The 21748-nt window shown below is 38.9% G+C and overlaps 1 protein-coding gene across 1 annotated transcript; it reads right to left on the bottom strand.

The window, feature by feature from the left end:
* Positions 1-5014: 5014 nt before the first annotated feature.
* Positions 5015-20177, bottom strand: LOC591635 (malate dehydrogenase, cytoplasmic). The gene is made up of 8 exons (XM_011680441.2): positions 19861-20177; positions 11312-11410; positions 10619-10715; positions 10019-10194; positions 8654-8776; positions 7858-8034; positions 7196-7309; positions 5015-6429 (listed from the first exon to the last, which is right to left on the bottom strand). Exons 1-8 carry the CDS (start codon positions 19861-19863, stop codon positions 6211-6213), a joined length of 1008 nt encoding a protein of 335 aa, XP_011678743.1. The 5' UTR covers positions 19864-20177; the 3' UTR covers positions 5015-6210.
* Positions 20178-21748: the final 1571 nt, after the last annotated feature.

Raw genomic sequence — 21748 nt, 5'->3', positions numbered from 1 at the left:
CTATGAAAGAACTGTCCGCGGGCTGAGGTATATCAGTTCAGTTCAGTTCAGTTTATTAATATCATCATTTCGCAGCCTGGGCTGAATTGCATGACAATTTACAATTAAAAACATATCATATTTCTTACACAATTGTTTCAAATATACTACTAGTTAAAATACCATATAATTAACAAAGACAATGAATTGTCATCAATAGTTAGATCACTTTCTAGTGATAATTCACAATATTAGCATTAAGAATAATTCAATGTATATATATATACAACAACAATATTTGCATTAATAATATTATCTAATTTGGTTTTGCATCATTCAGTAGAGATTGGGTAAATAAGTCATTGATAAGGTATTTGAGTGCTTAATTGAACAAAAAATAACCTTGTTGATACCTGTAATGCTATGCGTAATACCCATGTTCATGCTTCGATAATCAATTATGCCCCTGGAAATATAATTATATGAGAAATATGTTCTGATTTCAAAATATATATCGATAATAATAGTTAAATAAATAGTGACACCGGTTTCGTCAAAAAGAGTTAGGCGTACATTGTTCTCTATTCACCCCTTTTATACAACCTTGGCATTATTCATTTAGGCAAGTTGTCAGAAATGGAATGGAGCTATTCTGATATCTTTTTGTCCTGGCATTGATAGATTTGTACGTTCGGCTGGTCCTGAGCTGCATGGAATGAGTTGTGTCGTTGAGAGGGAACACATTCGAGTATATATGGGAACGTACACATGCTTCGGCAAACTTTGTACATAGGTCATGCCTTCTTTCTTCTAATGTTTCTATTGAAGCTTCTTTGAGAGCAGTTGTGTAAGTGAGTTCAGCTCCAAGTACAATCCTCATCGCCCTCTTTTGGATTTTTTCCAGTGCACTAGTCTGCAGCTTTGTGAGTCCAGGGTGCCACACCGGTGCTGCGTATTCCAGAGCTGGCCGGACGTAGGACTTGTATACGGCAACTAGATCTTCTCGTGGGATTCGAAATCTCTTCAGTCTGCTCAGTATATGTACCCGTTTCTTGCTCTTCGACATCATTTCTTTGATTTGTTTGTCCCATTTTAGGTCACCTTGAACCCAGACACCGAGGATTTTCGTTTCATTGACCACCTCCAAAACATTCGGGTCTAGAGATATGTCTGGGGGTGCTGGTTTGGTTCTCTTGAAGCAAAACTGCAGTTGTTTACATTTAGCTGCATTTAGTTTCAAGTAGTTTTGGTCAGCCCATTGCACCAGGTCGTTGACAGCTTCCTGCAGGTGAGAAGGCTCATTGACGGTCTTGGTCTCGCCGATACTAAGATCGTCTACATACTTCCATGTATGCAACTCTGTCGACTCCAGTGCGTCATTGATGACTGCTAGAAAGGCTAGGGGGCCGATCTTTGTTCCTTGGGGAACGCCACAGGTTAGTTTCTTCCAGGAGGAGATAGCGCTTTGGTATTTTACTCTCTGGTGCCTATTCGTTAAAAAGTCGGCGATCCACGGGATGATTTCCGGACGGACTCCCATATTTAAGAGCTTAGTTACAACCACGGTGTGGTCTACCGTGTCGAACGCCTTCGAGAAATCTGTGACCACAAGATTTCCTACAAAATCCTGTTTGTCTGATTCCTTGTAGAATTGATTCATCATTTCAATCAAACAGTGTGTGGTTGATGAGCCTTTGAGGCTTCCATACTGATGTCGTTCAATATTTGGCCCCATGTCATGTTGGATCCATTTAGCCACGAATCCCTCACAAACTTTCGCACATTGGGATGTTAGTGACACAGGCCTGAGTTTTGTGATGACAGGAGGTTTCTCTTTTGGCACGGGAACAACATCTGCGTCTTTCCATAGGCTTCTTTGCTAAATAATTAAATGAAAATGAATGAAATGAAAGTTTACAAACAGAATATTAATTTGTTAAATTGCATTGCAAATTGATTTATATGTTTATAAACAAAATATTGATATACATCAATGGAGTTTAATAAATACGATACAATACATGTCTATACAATGCATGTTATTTAGGTTCCGTTGCGTGGCATCCTTTATATTACCTATTCGATCTCGTAGAATGATGTGATTGATACTTATTCGTCTAAGCCCGGGCGCCCATTGTGTATTCTTTATGTCTTCAGAAGAAGAAATCCCTTAAAGCCTGGACTGATTTTTACAGAAATAGATCTAGCATATAGATCTAGATTCTGTTTGAGTTATTTATAACACTGGATAATGACATGATATCAAAATATTGCTCTTTACCCGGTTCTCCGTCGATTCCTAGCTTTCAAAACAGTTAAATGTACCATAATTCTTTCATTACAGTTCAGGGTCTATCTACATCTTTTCTACATTTAAGAAAACAGCGACAAGCCCCCCCCCCCCCCCCCCCCCCCCCGCCACGTCCACATCTGCCACGCCCATCGCTCGAATAGAATCCAAGATTCACGTGCGATCATTTGGGACCCGTTTCACAAGGCCTTGTTTCAATGACAAATGACAAAAATCAGTGACAAATTTGATGACAACGAATCAAAAGCAAGGATTTCAGTAGCTTAACGTACGAAAACTGTCATTTGTTACTGATGACAAATTGACAAGTTTTGTGAAACGCTCTCCGGGTCATATTAGCTTCGTCTCCTCCCGGGGGAGTCACTCGACTTTTTTTAATTTTATGATAATTAAATTAAATTTATCTAGAGAATAGCTTTTTGGAGTTGCTTTTGCTTATTTGTTTTATATCTAAATTTACAACTAAACTTTTTAAACATACCACTATGTGCATGGGTCGTCAGTGTATAAAAAAGGACACTCTGAAAATCCGAAAGGGGGGGGGGGGTACGTACTCACATATTGAGTCGCTTTTTCACAAAAAAATCCCTTAACATGGGTCCCATTTTTTACAAAAATATCACTAAAAATGGGTGCCTTTTTCTGCCAAAATGACCCTTAAAATGGGTAGGGGTTTCGAGGCTTGTTGAGCAGCATCCCCCCCCCCCCCGGGCTAAAATTATTCTCCAAAATCTTAATTTCACACCTTCATGATTATTCTTATAAAATTATTGGTGAAGGTGAGATCATGGGCTTATCCAGACGGCGGCAGGGGAGGGTGCCCATTTCGTAAGAAATTTTAAGCCGACCGATAATTCGCTCAGTGGGGGGGGGGGGGGGGGGGGGGGGGGGGGGGGGTAGTGAGCACTTATCTCTTTTTCTTTTTTTTGCTCCCGAAAATTTGAAAATCGCGCTGGCCGATAATTCGGTCAGTGGGGTAGGGGGGATGGTGAGCACTCATTTTTTTGTTGTTGCCCTCGAAAATTTGAAAAATCGCACCTTGAGCGCCAGGAGAGGGGGTCCATCTCCCCGAACAGGTAAACTTCACTTGTTTTTACACATTCTTTTCCCCCAGGGGTGGGGGCTCGGGCCCCGCCCTCTAGATCCGCCACTGACTAAAGTATTGACAATATTTCATGCTCGAGTGAGCACTTTGAAAAACTCGTGAAAATTGTTTTTTTAGGAATGTGCACATTAGGCATAAATTGCGGTTGCTCTGTTATAAACTATCAATACTTGATTTGAACGATCGGTTTATCTGTGACCCAGCTTACCCCTCCCTCAACACACACCCTCACACACATACACACACACACACACACGCACACACACGAACATATATGCCGATTATCGCCTTTTCTTCACTGAATTTCCATTTTCTCTCGAAAATTTTGGACAGAATTTAATGCAGTACAGAAGATGTAAACGAATTGTTCAATTTTTATTAAACAGGGACAATATCTTATTTTTAAACAATTAATTCTTTCCTCGTTTGTCACATCTCTTCCATCATATTTTCATGCTGTGTTACTTTCTTAAGTACGTGAAAAACATGCAATGTAAGGCATGTTGATATCTTCCATATCCATCTCTAATTGTAGAAAACAAAGTATTACCTTTGTCAATTAATGTTTCCTTCCTGAATTTTTAATTCACCATGAAAAATCTTGTTGTGGGGTCTTGTGATTTTTGGGAAGTCTACCCTGATGATAAGTTGGTTTTTATAGAAGCAGAAAAAAGCCTGGAGAAACAGGTCAGTCAACGTTTTAGCAAAAACTGATTAAGTATAAGAAAGTTATGAAGTTTTGAAGGTGCGGTCAATCCGAACACAAATTGAGGCTCCCTTCTCATTTGTCCTGCACTACAAAACTTAAATTGTAATCCTGCATTCACCTTGGATATAATCATTGCAAATATGTTTTTATACAACCCCTGTATGAAACAAATCTTTCCGTCCTTACCAACTAAAAGGAGCTAGCAAGATACATCACAGTTGCCAATTTATGTTTGATTTATGTCAACTTCAAAGATGTATACTGTAAGTCTGTAACTTACTTATTTTTCATAGAATTTTGCTCAAACTTTCAGACTCTTTTCTCTCATTGTTCTATTTAAACCAACTTAGTATCAGGGTAGACGTCCCTTTTAAGATGAATGAGAGATTTAAAGTGAAAATGTAATATTAGTGAGAGCTCTTCCTGTCCCTGCATTCAATCATTCCAGTACAAGATCTTCAGTTCCTCTGAAAATACAAACTGCTTTATATTACCATGTGTATTGTTTCCATGGAGATACCTGTATGTGTCTAAACATATCGGATATCAAAGTTTTGTGAACCTAACATTTATGAGTAATGGAAAAGAACTTTCCATAGCTTTGAAAAATGCATTCTTGTATAAGCATGTTAATTACATGTGTGAATTAAATAAGACGTGTACAGTAAAAACCCATTATTACTAAGTCAGTAAAACATTACTATACCCACCCAAAGAACATTGTTCCACCCTTGCTTCTAATGCTCTCTCATTTTATAATCTACTCAAATCACACTTTGAATTGTTTGAATGGAACCATCAAGTGTTCTTTATGGTTCCATTGACTTCAGTATTAGAAGATTTGTCTGTTACTATTAGGTAAATGTATATTACTTAGTATTTCACAAACAAAATCATTGACAGTTGTTCATACAGGTCTGTTGGTTTGGTAACTTTATTGCTTGGATACTGTTTCACATCAAACAAGATGACTTGTAACATCAGGTGATAGTACATGTAGTACGTGTGTCATGTTCAAATCATGAACCAGGCAGACAACACATAGTAATGGGGTACCTGTTAATTGTAAGGAATGGCACTTTCTCATGTTTCTTCTATCAGTACATATTGCAACTTTGTTGCAATATTATCAACGCTTCTTGGAAGCACTATATTTGGTCAAGGATAAGTTTAACACCTCGAATCTTTGAATAACATGCATCATGTAATTATATATAAAATCTAGCATGTAGCATATTTATAATTTCTAACGGGTGAATTAAAGATAAACTTTAACAAATCAAAAATAATTTATATCAAGTACAACTCAAAACTCTTTTATTTCAGCAATTTTCAGAATACTGATTAGGGTCACATCTATTGTTCAAAAATTAATGACAGATATTGATCCTTCGTATGAAAATACAATGCAAAGACACAGAGAAATAAATCACATATCATGTATACTCATGAAAAGAATGTTCCATTGGGAAACTTGTCCTAAGAAAGAATCATATTTTTAAGGGTGTCTAAGTACGAGGCCGTGGAAAGAGTACTAAAGGAGAGTAAACAAATTAATCAATTCAATTTAACGAAGAATGATTCAGTTGGGATAACATGAGTTTTAGTAGAAAAGATGAATTGATACAACCTCATAAAAAGTCTCATAATGAAAGGGGATGAAAGGCATGAGAAGCATATTCACACAATAACAGAATATCATTCAGTCTGTACCTCTACACTGAGGATTATTCAACTGCACACTATTCACACATAGTTCTTGTTACAAGTTACCAAAGATGGGTCCATTTCAAACATTAGTTGTAAGCAGTCCTTTGTATTTTCACACAGCAAAATATAAACTCTTGGTTACTTCAGAGGACCCATACACTCTGTCTTTGAATAAGGATGAAATGGGGTCTTACTAGGCAATTCCAATACACTTAATATGAGACAATGGGAACTCACATAATTCACACCAATATATTCAACAAAAACTGTGACATTACAATCATATTGTGTATTCTAAAATATTTCTGTTTCATTTATTTTCTCCATACGAGTAGACAAGACCTTGTCTCACAGACGAGACTTTGTCTCATCTGTACTCATTCCACGAGCAGTCTGTCATTGTGGTTGAACAAACTGGTTGGCAGTGTCCCGCTCATCAACAAGCTCCTTGGCAGTGAGGTCCATCTTCTCCCGAGCGAAGTCAGTGATGGTGAGACCAGGGACTACGGACCATTCTCCTCCTTTCCCGATGGTGACTGGTAGACTGTAGATGAGATCCGCTGGAATACCGTAATAGCTTCCGTTGTTGTATACTCCCATGGACACCCAAGAACCCTGCAAGAAACCAAAATGAGCTCAACACATTAAAGAGAAAGTCGAGTTCTGGTGAAGATGACAAATTAATTTGTGAGCTTTCTCGCGATTTATTTGTTGGATTGGCTGAATATTCTAGTTGAAGTATCCCCTGAAAAAGGAGTGCTCTTCAAATGCCCTCACATTCAAAATAAGACAAGCTGAAAAGTTTGGACCAAACTTTCATGCCACAAGTGTGTATGGTCCAATCCATCATTTCAGTGTAAAGCACATGTGGTTTTTAGCAAGACTGACTCCATATTCATATATTCAGTGGATTCCAAAATATCACAGCATATAAAAATTGTTATGTAGTACACAATCCACCTTTCCCAATGGCTTTTTGTTCATGATGCAACTATATTACCAGGGCCCCATAACTTAACAACTGATCGTACCATTGACTTTTGCTTTTGATTGCACATAATAATCAATTGCAAAAACCAAACGTACAATCAATTGATAAGCTTTGCGTTACAGGGCTCTGTACTCAACTGTATTGCTAATAGTGTCTATGGGACAACATTACTATCTGCTTTTTAATAATCTCTTTTAAAGTGTTGATAACATTTACATAATTAGCGCAAAAAAGGTGAATAAAATGTTCATTCCCACAAATTCTTCTGCAGCCCTTTCTATGCTAGTAAATGACACAACAATTTCTGCTATATAATATGCAATCTGGTTGCACATGAGATACAAGGCCAGTTGATGATCGAGTGTGAAATGCAGAGACTTAATATCTTACCTCAGGGGTCCCAAACCACCAATCCTTCATGTGATCACAAATAGCCTTGGCAGCAGACATGGCACTAGACAGCTTCCTTGCCTTGATGACGCTAGCTCCACGAACTTGAACAGTCTGTGCAAATGACATCAAAAGACTTTCAATATCACTTCTCTGTCAATACTCATTTACAAATGTTACAGGAACAATCTAATGAAGTAGAGTTGTGGGCCATGTGGCTCTGCCCTAAACTTTCTTTTCAATACACCCAGAACATGCTTCAACTCCTTAAAATCGTCTCCAATAAAACATATCTTCATTCTTTCAACTTCTTTTTAAAATCCTGGAACTCTTCAAAAAGGAAAACAAAAAGAATACATTTTAATGTCTCCTTAAAAAATCTAATCATGCTATACTTTTTCAAACATTTTCTTTTAAATTGGCTTTTTAATCAATTTTATTCAATTTTTGATTTCACTGTACATGTACATGTATACGACAGGTCAACATGATATAAACCAATATCCCTTGCTTTATGTGGGGGACATGCAAAATCAAATCCTCTCTCTCTTTGTATGTATTTAAAAAATAGTAATGTTTTTTTACATTAAGGCCCTCGTAGAAACAATCGATTCCGTTTAAAGTTAACCTTATTCATGGAGGGATAAATAAGATAACATTACCTTGATGAATTCTCCATTGAGCCAATCATCATTCTTGACTGCTGCAACAACATTCTCCTTCTTGCCGTTGATGTCCACTGAAGCATGAGCAGCATCAGGGAATTGAGTGCTGGAGTGATTACCCCAGATGATTACATTCTGAACAGCATCGCAAGACACCGACAAGCGATTAGCAATCTGACAAAAGATAACCATTTGGTGACATGAAAAGCCTTGTCTCAACAAGTGACATGATAATAACAAAATTGGATGTAGCGATCATGTTTTAGCGAATTTACTTAATAAACCCACTGAAAAGGCATATCACCCCCCCCCCCCCCCCCCCCCAAAAAAAAATAAAGGGGGGGGGGAGAAAATGTCATTTAAATCACTGATAAATACCCAAATTATCTTTTATCTCCCCTCTGAATTTACTCTTTAGAAAATGAAAAAAATATATCTCTGAATCAGGTTACAATTGTGAATATCTTACAACTAAAGAAATTAAACATGATGGCATATTTTTGAAGAATTTTTTAGCACACATGGGCTGTAAGCAATGTTAAATTATAAAAAGCAGACATGAATAACTGGATTACTAGACAGGTCATCTACCAATGATCCATCAAATTCAATCCTTTAGCTAAAAGGAACAAATCATTCTTTATTATTCAATATAATTAGCATACATCATTCTTATTTAGCATACATCATATGACATGGTTCTTTAACTCTATAAAAGACAATAAAATTACTTAAGTTTGTGAGATTAGCTCATAGCACAGAACATTATATTCTGCATCGTGTTTCAACTAACCTGAGCCTGGGCCCTGTTTTGATCCAGTCTGGTCATACAAGTAAAGTTCTCCTTGGGTATGGAAGGAGCATTCTTCATGCAGACCAAACAGTTGGTGTTGGCTGGGTTACCAACAACTAGTACCTACAAGTGTCAAGACAAAATACAAGATAGTTTCTCACAAAAGAGGAAACCCATGACATTGCTGAACAATAAAATTACAAATATTTGTTAATTCATAAGTACTATAGCTTAAGTAGTAAGATGGCATCGTTTAGACAAGGGTGGGCAAGCGCTATGTGGAACTGAGTGGGGGAGTGTGGTCAATTTGGTGAGTTGCACAAAACTGCTACCATACTATTTTTCGATATTATCTTAAAAGATAGATAAATATAAAACAAAAAAAATAAAATAATAATAATACAAAAATGAGAGATATAATCGGCATGACGTAAAGTATTTTGGTGACAATAGTCACAACTGACTAATCGCCAATTAACCAAAACAGAAGAAGAAGAAGAGAAAGATGAATGCACTTTCAATTCAAATTACAACTGTTACTTAGACTATCTCACTCATTGACAAAGAGATGTCAGCCTGACCATAGCTGTCTGGTTTACGCCCCAGAACGCCAAAACAAACCCAGAAGTCTGGTCAATTTAATCCATCAAGCCCATGCACCTAATTTTGTCAGTAGGAAGTAGTATACATTACAAAACATATACAAAATGAATATCTATCGGGGTATGGCGCCAGATGGCCACCCCCCCCCCCCTCCCCCTCCCCCCCCCCCCCCCCCCCCCCACAAAAAAAAGGAAGGGGTGTAACACTCCCCTGAATTTGCTCAAGAAAACTCTTTAACCTAGCTCTGCTGCCCCCAAATGATCTGGATGTAAAGAACAGGCTTTTTAAAAAACATTCTGGCCTTAATAAATCAAAAGTGGTTCATTCAATTCAATTCATATTTACACAGTTTATTCTTGAGTATCATAATTTGGTGTCAAATGATCTTTTCATTTATATTTATAGGTTATTAAATTGTAAAACTGTCTTATTTTCTTAAAAGTAGCCACAAAATATTGATAGCATTATGTAAGCACTTGTATTGACCACCTTCACCTGTTTTTGTTTACAAGACATAAAAGATGATTATGCAAGCTACTTGTGTAACTAACACATACACTAATGGTAAATTTCAGCATGGCAGTCACAGAGCCCAGATACCTATATGTAACAAGCTCTTTCAAGCCAGGCTCCCAGGATATAGACAGAATCTCCAAAATATGGACTATCCCACACAGATCACAACAATGTTAGATTCAGAATATCATAACCTTTAAGCCTTTCAAGGAGAGATTGGATGATGAGCTACATGTATATCTTTACCTTGACTGTTTTCTTTGCGTATGAATTGATGGCTTGACCCTGGGATTCAAAGATCTTGACATTGGCCTTGAGAAGATCAGCTCTTTCCATACCCTCCCTACGAGGCATGGCTCCAACAAGGATAGCAAAATCAACACCAGTAAATGCCACCTTGGGATCAGCAGTGGCAACAATACCTACAGGAATACAAAAATAATTTAATTTCTAACCATTTTGAAGATGAAAAAAAAACAAACACAGTATTTATGCACACCAATATCTAGGTGCTACGTGATGAAACTTTTCCAATCGCTTCCACCATTTCTTTCACAATGCTATCGAATAACCAGAACTTAACTTTTATCTTTAACTCTTCTAGTAAGAATAAAAACAGAGTTGGCTTCAAATTGTAGACAATTGCACTACTGGTCTGATGAGCCCATTTAGCTATTTTTCTTCAAAAAATGTGAAATACCTTTAAATTGTGATTTTATTAAAAATTGATCATTAAGATTTTACAAGTTTGAATGTTCATATCAAAAGCTATTGCAAATTCTACCAATACAAATTATAGTCAGATTATATAGCATGTCATAATCAATAAGCACTGATGAAACTTACTGCTGACAAGAGGAAGAGAGCAATCTTGGAGTTCCATGAGAACACCATCTAAGACTCCCATCATTGGAGGGATATCCAACAGGATTAGGACCAAAGACTGTCAACAGAGAAACAGCAGCACAGTTCACAAACATGTATCATAATGCTAAGTTTAGTTGATTTTGATCAATTGTAAAGTGCAAGTCAAAACACAGATAGAATTAACAATAAAAACCCTATAACCCTCTGAATTTTCTTTTTCTTATTCAATATAAGCATGCATATCAAGAAGGGGCATGCTACAGAAAGCAATGCTTGCTTATCATGCATGCATCTAAAAGTTACATAATTTGTGAGAACTTTTTGTTAAACAACTTAGAATAGAAATTGAGATCTAAAATTGTAAGATGTTATCCTCTGAATATGTGCTTACCTTGAATGTATCATATACAAATGTTTTTCAATGGTAGCAGCCTGACATTAACTTTCAAGATTAGGATATAAACTTTAAAGGAGAAGCTGCAATTTAGGGGTCACTGTAAATTTTAGAGGGTAACTTGTCCAACTCCTTTTGAGTGCCCAATCCTGATAGCAGTGTTATCAATATGGGATTACTCTTTAACCTGACATTGTGGCACACAATACCTAATATTTACAATTTAAACAACATCTTGATTTGACTTTATTTTCCAGGCTGGAGGAAGCTAGGCCTACCTGTTTGGGTCCAAAGACATCTCCCTTGCCAATGGAGTAGAGGAGAGAATAGGCAATCTGTCCTGCAGCACCAGTTACAAGCACACGCAGTGGTTCAGCCTGGAACATAAAACAAATACATCTCTATTACATTCAAATATACTCAAGTCTCAAGTTGAAATTCTAAATCAACAACTGTGTCATTTTCTGAACCATGACTGCTTAACGTCACTAACTTTCTGAACAAATTGCTTACAGGTGTTGCTTCCTTTGTGAGATAAAAGTATAAACATATTTGGCTGTAAATGACATGCAATGTGGGGTCAAATATACACAGTCATTAGAGTATAGCAAAAGCACATCATCAAATTATCAATTGAGAAATGAAAGGAAAAAGATCTTACTGATAAAAAGTAACAAAAATGTTCCTTCGTGAACTTAAAATTTACATAACGGTACATATGTACTAGTAAGTATTAACCCAATTCAGAATCAATATATCACCTGAAGTACCATAGATCACGTCTCATCAAGTCTGTTGCTATGAAATTTATTAAATAATCATGCAATTTAAATTACCAAAACAGGGAGATTATATGATGAATGACATGTAGGATGTAAAATTTGTGATTCTTGTAAGTGAGCTAGCTCAAGTAGATAATTGCATTTTTTACTTGAATTTGAACAAGAATTTACATTTATATTCCTTTGTTTAATCTTATATTTTCATAATGTTACATTATTCCTGATATTCGGAAGAGTAAAAGGAGAGCGCACTGCTAGGCGCACATGCATTTCAGCCATACAATGCTGAAGATCCCAGCCCACTGCATGTATGCATCGACAACTCTCCCCATGCCTTGAGCTCTCTTTCTCTCTCTCTCTGTCTCTCCCCCTCTTTCCGTCCCCCTCCCCCTCTCTCTTGCTCTTTCTCTCTCTCTCTCCTCCAGTCTTCCTGACCCTTGCGATTTATCTTTAATTAGACCTCCTCAGTGTCATCGTCCCAACTTTTGATCACTGCTGGGAACCCTCCCTCAACCCCTCCCCTTCAGTCGGGCTCCTCTTCCCATGGCGAAAAACTGTGGAGTGTTGCGTCAAATGGTAAGTGAATTCTGACTGAGCGGGCTGACAAGAGACATCTCATCAAGAAATTTGTACAAATAGGATTGTTTAAAATGTGTAGTGGAGGGCATTTACTACAAAATTATAATCCTACATTTCCTGTCACAATGTATTTTTTCACTATGATGGAGCGCTGGTCCGAGAATAAGGACCGTCCGCACAAACGAGGATCGTCTTCGTACACGCAGACGTGTCCGCATTTTCGCTGACGATTTCTAATCCGCGCATTAGCGATGTGAAAAGCGGGTTCCGCAATAATTTTCTTGATGCATTTTACATTGACTTTATAAAAGTATGGTGAACAGGGGGTATTTTATTACGCGGAATCCGTTTTTTTCGCATCGCCAGCGTGAGGATTTGGATTTTGGGAACCTGAAACCCGCAAAGAGCTGAAGACAAAAAACGAAAATGCGGACGATCCTTATTTTTTAGGACGCATTCCCTCCGCATATACGAGGATATCCTTGTGTATGAGGATGATCCTCATCTACGTCTACGTCTATGCTGGTACTCGTCAAAAGCCTTTTCAGCAACTAAATGAGGATATTGTGGTGTAGTGTCTCTCATTCTAAGACCAGCCCCCCTACTGATCACTTTCACAATAATTCAGATTGAAAATGAGCGACTTTTGTAAGTTCATAAAATCATGAGAAAACAAGAGTTGGTTAAGTTGTTCAGACAAAAAGTTAAAGCAGAAACACATGACTTGAATACAGGTTACCGTTTGCCAATGGCTACATTCTTGAACCCGTCTTAAGTTAAAATGACTAAGCAAATATTAGGGTGTCTGCCACCTCCAGGGCCGGGCCGCTAATTTTTTTTCCCAAACAGGTTTGCCAATGCTAATATTTCCGGTCATCTGATTAGCTGATATGTTACGTCATTAACAATGACGTAACCATTAAAGTGAGTGATAGGGTTATAGAAATCATGCAGAATCACCTTTCATCAACCCATCGTTGGCTCAATCGGTAAGGTCAGCGTAGTACAATCTTAGAGTTGTGGGTTCAAGTCTCAGTTTATTAAGTTTTTTTCCCTTTATAATAATATAAATAAGAGTCTAGTGAGGCAAAACAATAAAAAATCAAAGTTTAATTGTTTGTGACCTCTTTCCTAGACCGAAAGCTTCAGTCTCTATAATCGTCGGTTGTTCCACTGAGACTACGTCTGGCTCCACTAGACCTCCGGTTATAGAGACTGAACGATCGCCTATACCATCGTATGTTGAAGATATCACGGCTAGATTTTAGCCGCTAGGCCCCTCCCACAAACATGACAAACTTGCCACGGCCGTATTGTTATGCCCCCAAAATCCCCCAAAATGTCATTTTACCTCGTCCATATCCAATTTTAAATTAGGCCTAGGCTATACATCGGTTCCACTTACTAACTTGACTGAAATAATCCGTTTAATGGTCCCTTTTAAGGAAATTATGGGTCAAAATCGACATCCATGTTGAAAATCTTGCAAGCCGTGTTAAACTCTCGCTGCCGTCAATCTCATCCCTTCTAGTCTACACCGAAGGCAAAATGATTATGAAGGAAAAACTGTGATAACGCCATTAGGAACGTGTAGATGGCGCACAGTTTTTCCTTCATAATCATTTTGCCTTCGGCGTAGACTAGAAGGGATGAGATTGATTTAGATGACTTCGGCAGCGAGAGTTAAAAAAGGCTTGCAAGATTTTCATCATGGATATCGATTTTGACCCATAATTTCCTAAAAATGGACCATTAAACGGATTATTTCAGTCAAGTTGGTAAGTGGAACCGAAGTAGTTAAGTTTTAACCTAATTTACAATATAAAATGCATCGGATTTGCATCCTATGAAAGGAGTAATTCGGGGATAAGTTTTGCAAGTTTGGTGTGCTGATTTGCCCACATAACCCTACACATTTCGCGGGATAGTCCGTTTCGGTCTCTAAAGAGAGAGCCGACCCTACCCCAATAAGGGTAGCATATATTGGCACCAAGATTAACGGCGATATGAATATTCATTATTCCCTACGTCACAGACGTGCGGCGTGCGTACTCTGTCTATGGATCTGTTTTATACACAGGTACATGTACTGTACTATTACAAGAGTACGTTCGCAAGCATTATATTTAAACGTCTTTGATTATTACATACATTGCTCCGGAATGAAGAGAATCATTATAAAGGACGAATTACTCCGTGAAGCCAAGTACAAGCAGGGAATTGAAATAGCAAACGTTCCTCGGAGCGGCCATACAATCCCTAATCTAGCTAGTTTTGTAATGACAGTTTATAGGAAAATGGACATTTAGTAGGCCTACTGTTTAGTTGTTCAATAAAATCATTCAGTTTGATTTGATTCGAGATATATCTCATTAATAAAACAGTATAAAGGCTGTATGAGTCTCGGACGAACCATCGCCACTAATCTTGGTGCCAACACCGTTAATCTATGCTCCAAATTTAGTAATACATTTTGTGTGCCCTATAATGACCCGGGGTTGGATTATTTAGGAGAACAGAAGATTGATATTGTTAAGTTGTTTCATAACATCACTCAGTTTGATTTGATTCGAGATCTTTCTCATTAATAAAACAGTATAAACGCTGTACAAGTCTCAAACGAACCATCGCCACTAAACTTTGTGCCAACACCATTAAACTATGCTCCAAATTTGGTTATACATTTTGTGTGTCTATAAAGACCGAGGCTTCCCAGGATCATTTAAGAGAATGGACGATTGATATTGTGAAGTTGTTCGATAACATCACTCAGTTTGATTTGATTGCGCATTATGTCTCTTAATAATGGTGTAAAAGTCTCTAAAGAGAAGAAAATAAAGAGAGAAAGAGAGAGAGAGAGAGAGAGAGAGAGAGAGAAGAAAAAGATGTGAAAGGGAAAGAGGAGAGAAAGGAAAAGAAAGAAGAGGAAAAAGAAAAGAAAAAGGGGGAGGGGAAGAAAGAGATCAGGGGGAGGGGGGCCGAAATGGACCTTGCCTCCCATGATGTTGCTTCCACTTCCCCCTCCCAGCAAAACAAAAAGAGAGAAGAAGGAAAGGGAAAGCAAAAAAGAAAAGAGGAGATAACGGAAAGGGAAAAAAAAGAGGAAGAAGATAAGAAAAGAAGGGGAATATCAGTTACTATTTTTTCCGCCAACAAGTTGTGGATCCGGGGGGGGGCAAAAGGCCCTTGCCTCTCCCCCCCCCCCCCCCCCCCCACCGCCAAAAAAGAAGGGGGAAAAGGGGAAGGGAAAGAGGAGAGCTAAAAGGGAACAAAAAAGAGGAAGCGGGGGGGGGGGGGGGGGGTAAGAGGACACTTTTTTTTGGGTCTCGAAATTTGAAAATTTGACATTTTGTTCCGTAGGGGGGGGGGGTGTTGAGGTCACCTTTTTTAGGATAGCCATTGGCATAATTAAAAAAAATAATTAAAAAGGGGGGGGGGTTGCTCCAAGATACACACATAACAAAAAACCGAACAGGGGGAGGTTCAACCCCAAATCCCCCCCCCCCTCCCGCGCGAAGCGCGGAAGCTTGTACATTTCATTAAATCATTAGAGAAAGAAGACGATTCGTTGTACCGTTTTCGACTCTTAATCCTCGTCTGAATTCAGTTCCCCCCCCCCCTCCTATCCGCGCGCGCGAAGCGCGGAAGCTTTTACGTTTCATTAAATCTTTAGAGAAAGAAGACGATTTGTTGTACCGTTCCCGACTCTTAATCCACACCTCCTGCGCCAAGCGCGGAAGCTTTGACATTTAATTCAATTATTAGAGAAACAAGACGATTTTGATACCTTGTCCGCACCCGGAAACTCATGGGTTGAAGGCAAATTACGGTCAGATAAGTATTCAGGGGCCCGCCTCAGGGCCCCTGGTGGGGTCGAGGGTGCGGAAACCCCTGAATCTCAGGGGTTTCAGGCATTTGATTACGGTCAGATGAACATAATTTTTATACCTTATTTGTGAAACTGGCAGGACACTGATTTGCGTGAGGTCCAGCGAGCGGAGCCCCAAGAAGCTCAGGGGTTTTAGGCATTAAATTACCGTCAGATGAGCATTTAAGGGCCGACTTTTGGGCCCTAGGTGGAATCCAGAGGGAAGAGACCCCGAAAGTTCGGGGGTTTAGGCATTTAATCACGGTCAGATGAGCATATTTTGATACCTCGTTTTTTTCTGTGACACTGGCAGTTCACTATTCTTTATTTCTTGCTCTCTTTAATATACTTTTTCAAAAAAGAGGGGGAGGGCGAGGGAGCTCGAGGCTCCCGATCCCGACCGTTCCGCGGGCCACGACATGTAGGCATCTCAATAAGCATATTTTTCTTGCCTGACTGTAAATTTCGGAATATGTCATTTTCCAACAAACGCATAACAAAGTATAATTAAAAAAAAAGTGAGGAACAATCTCGGAAAATGATGTCATTTTAGCAACATTTGTAAGTCACCGTTATGGAATTAGAAATAACCCCCCCCCCCCCCCCCCCCCCCGAACCACAACTTATTGGCAGGAAAACTGATATCCTCCTTTTCTTTTCTTCTTCCTCTTTTATTTACCTTCCCTTTATCTCCTCTTTTCCTTTCTTCACTTCCCTTTCCTTCCTTCGCTCATATTTTTTTTTGATTGGGGGGGGGGGGGGCGGGGAGGCAACAGCCTGGAAGGCAAGGCCATTTCGGTCCCCCCAATCTCCTTCTTCCCCCTTTTCTTGTCTTCTTCCTCTTCTTTCTTTCCCTTTCTCTCCTCTTTCCCTGTCCTTCTTTTCCTTTCTCTCTCTCTCTCTCTCTCTCTCTCTTTATTTTTGCGGGGGGGGGGGGCGCTGCCCCCCTGGAACCGCGCCTGTGTTATAGAGCAACTTAACAATATAGGAATCTTCCGTTCTCCTAAATAATCCAACCCCGGGTCTTTTGCAGACACACAAAACGTATTACTAAATTTGGAGCATGGTTTAATGGTGTTGGCACCAAGTTTAATGGTGTACAGGTAAGTTAGTTTGAGACTATAGCTTTAATGAGGTATATCTCTAATTAAATCGAACTGAGTGATGTTATGGAACAACTTTACAATATCAATCATCCGTTCTCCTACACAATCCAACCCCGGGTCATTATAGGGCACACAAAATGTATTACTAAATTTGGAGCATAGATTAACGGTGTTGGCACCAAGATTAGTGGCGATCGTTCTTCGAGACTCATAGAGCCTTTATACTGTTTTATTAATGAGATATATCTCGAATCAAATGAAACTGAATGATTTTATGGAACAACTTAACAATATCAATCTTCCGTTCTCCCAGATAATTCAACCCCGGGTCTTTCATAGGGCACACAAAATGTATTACTAAATTTGGAGCATAGATTAACGGTGTTGGCACCAAGATTAGTGGCGATGTTTCGTCCGAGACTCATACAGCCTTTATACTGTTTTATTAATGAGATATATCTCGAATCAAATCAAACTGAGTGATGTTATGAAACAACTTAACAATATCAATCTTCTGTTCTCCTAAATAATCCAACCCCGGGTCAGTATAGGGCACACAAAATGTATTACTAAATTTGGAGCATAGATTAACGGTGTTGGCACCAAGATTAGTGGCGATCGTTCGTGTGAGACTCATACAGCCTTTATACTGATTATTAATGAGATAGATCTCGAATCAAATCAAACTGAGTGATGTTATGAAACATCTTAACAATATCAATCTTCCATTCTCCTAAATAATCCAACCCCGGGTCTTTATAGGGCACACAACAAATTTGGAGCATAGATTAACGGTGTTGGCACCAAGATTAGTGGCGATCGTTCGTGTGAGACTCATACAGCCTTTATACTGTTTTATTAATGAGATAGATCTCGAATCAAATCAAACTGAGTGATGTTATGAAACATCTTAACAATATCAATCTTCCATTCTCCTAAATTATAATCCAACCCCGGGTCATTATAGGGCACACAACATGTATTACTAAATTTGGAGCATAGTTTAACGGTGTTGGCACCAAGATTAGTGGCGATCGTTCTTGGAGACTCATAGAGCCTTTATACTGTTTTATTAATGAAATATATCTCGAATCAAATCAAACTGAGAGATGTTATGAAACAACTTAACAATATCAATCTTCTGTTCTCCTAAATAATCCAACCCCGGGTCATTATAGGGCACACAAAATGTATTACTAAATTTGGAGCATAGATTAACGGTGTTGGCACCAAGATTAGTGGCGATGTTTCGTCCGAGACTCATACAGCCTTTATACTGTTTTATTAATGAGATATATCTCGAATCAAATCAAACTGAGTGATGTTATGAAACAACTTAACAATATCAATCTTCTGTTCTCCTAAATAATCCAACCCCGGGTCATTATAGGGCACACAAAATGTATTACTAAATTTGGAGCATAGATTAACGGTGTTGGCACCAAGATTAGTGGCGATGTTTCGTCCGAGACTCATACAGCCTTTATACTGTTTTATTAATGAGATATATCTCGAATCAAATCAAACTGAGTGATGTTATGAAACAACTTAACAATATCAATCTTCTGTTCTCCTAAATAATCCAACCCCGGGTCATTATAGGGCACACAAAATGTATTACTAAATTTGGAGCATAGTTTAACGGTGTTGGCACCAAGATTAGTGGCGATATGGTTCGTTCGAGACTCATACAGCCTTTATACTGTTTTATTAATGAGATATATCTCGAATCCGTTAACAACTAAACAATAGGCCTACTAAATGTCCATTATCCTAAATAAACTATCATTACAAAACTAGCTAGATTAGGGAGTGTATAGCCGCTCCGAGGAACGTTTGCTATTTTCAATTCCCTGCTTGTACTTGGCTTCACGGAGTAATTCGTCCTTTATAATGATTCTCTTCATTCCGGAGCAATGTACATGACCTAATGCTTACGAACGTACTCATGTACTGAATACATGTGTATATGACAGAGTACGCACGCCGCACGTCTGTGACGTAGGGAATAATGAATATTCATATCGCCGTTAATCTTGGTGCCAATATATGCTACCCCCAATAAGAGGCTAACGAACGGAAGAGACGGAAAATTCGGTCTAGATCTACCTCTTTCCAAGCTGCTATGCTAATGACGTAGAACATATCAGCCATTGAGAAGAACCGAAATATAAGAAATTGCAAACCTGTTCGGGAATAAAAATTTCGCGGCCGGGCCAGTGCCAGGCTATTTATCCTCAACTACCAGCAGCATCATCATCATCATCTTATTCTCCCTCCGGACGGACACTCACTAGACACTACGTGCACATGCACTGAACCCACGTACGCCCACACACTGACACAGTCTGACCACGTAGATCTAGGCGACAGGCCTACGGCCTACCACACAAACACTCTCTCTTCACTCTCAATTTTGGGCACAACAAATATGACATTTATGTCTACTTCCAAAAAACAATAATGAGATCCTTCCCATACATTTTTCTTACCATTTTACAGTTTTAAGCGACGATCAAGTTTGACGGTGAAGAAGGGCAGTGTGTGTTTCGGATGGTGCTGTTGCGTCGTGGTACAAATCTTCCAGGGCACTGATCGCATGCACTGCACTGATCATGCGTAATGTGCATGCTGCGTGGAACCTCGATATCGAGACAAAGGTCACGCCCGTGGTGTAGGGCAGCTGATATGATCGCATGTTCCTTTTATGCTGCTAGGCCTACAAATATTTCCAACAATCTAGACTATTACCGGGAAGCATTTTGCATGTCATCAGAAATTTTTCTAGTATTCATGGTGGAAGTTTAACCAGCCCATGTGAGCCTTTAATTTGTATAGGCCTTCGTACTTCGCTCCCATCCCCCGGCCCGAGTCCCCCCAACCCGTTCCCTGGCCACACCCACGGCCACGCCCACAAGTACGCCCCATTTATTCTTGCATCCAAGGCCCAATCTTCCAGTGCAAATGTTAACCTCCCAAAAATTAAAGTCAAAGATGTTACCCCCGGTCGTATATCCCAGGGCCTTAATCTTTCTCTCTCATATCCCTCCCTCGGATCCCCGCCCGCCCCCCCCCCCCCCGGCCGGCCCGCTCCCCCCTCTCTCTCTTCCTCTCTCCCTCTCTCTCTCTCTCTCTCGATCGGCCTCTCTCTCTCTCTTCTTCAGGCTTCAGTCTTCATGATCTTTGCGACTTATTACAAATGCATCTTGACTGTTGTTGATCTGTAATACACTGTTTATCTTTTGACCTTTTGGCATCATTTGTTTTTGTCATATTATTATTTTCTTCTATTACCGTTTTATCCTACCTGCTAATTAAGCTCGATCCATCCCTAAAAGAAAAGAAAATCAGGGCCGTAGCCACAGTTTGATGACATACATGTAATTGATCGACGTCCTGGGGAGGGGTCTAAAAAAGTTCAACCATGATCTTGGAAATTTGGGGGGCATGTGCCCCCCCCCCCCCCCCTTGGCTACAGGCCTGAAGAAAACCCTCCAGAAGCAAATGACTTCTGTGACATCATCATGCCAGTCATAAATCAGTCAGCTAGATAAACATGAACAGACAGTTCAAATTATGTTCCTCACCCACCGCGGAGTACTGTACTTATTACATTATCATGTTTTCATATAGTAACCCATTGAAACCCTTTTTCTTCTTTTTTTAGCAGATGTTTCTGCATTTATTGATAAAGCAAATACGAAACATTCAAACAACAAATAGTATATAATATAATTTATTTACATAAAAAGTGACCACTGAAATACACACACATAAAAATGCATATATATATATATATATATAATTGAAAACTTGAAAATATGGAGGTATAAGTAAAAGAATCAAGATAATTGCAGATGAGAGGCCAACTATATCATAAACATGAATGCTTGAGTCAATATAGGTGCCGGAAAGGGGGGGGGGAGGGGTACGTGACGTTGTTATAGGAGGAGTATGTAGGAGAATAGAGTGTCACGTATAAAGATTTTGTTCAGAAAGTATCTAAATAAAAAGTGGACAGAAATTAAAGAAGAAAAAAAATTGCGAGTGTGTGCAAGTGGGTGTGTGCAGGTGAAGTAAATGTTCGATTCGCCTTGTTCATGAACTGGTCATTTAAAATTAGTTTATATAAACAAACAACTAAAATCGTTACTGAGACCCTTATAATGACTTTGTGAATATTTGGATATTAAACATTTTTTCATCGAGGCTTTGAATGAATAAAGAGATGCAGAGTGTTTAATATTTATAGTCAGGTAAAGCATTCCAAAAAGCCAGATCATGGTGTCTTATCGATTTATATAGGCCATAATGATTTTGGGTAAGTTAAATGGAAATCGCACGAGTGTCGTGTAGGATAAGAATGTATATCACTATTGT

Source organism: Strongylocentrotus purpuratus, unplaced genomic scaffold, assembly GCF_000002235.5.
Source record: "Strongylocentrotus purpuratus isolate Spur 01 unplaced genomic scaffold, Spur_5.0 spur5_scaffold_5, whole genome shotgun sequence".
NCBI classification, from domain to species: domain Eukaryota; kingdom Metazoa; phylum Echinodermata; class Echinoidea; order Camarodonta; family Strongylocentrotidae; genus Strongylocentrotus; species Strongylocentrotus purpuratus.
This window is presented reverse-complemented; position numbering and strand designations above follow the sequence as displayed.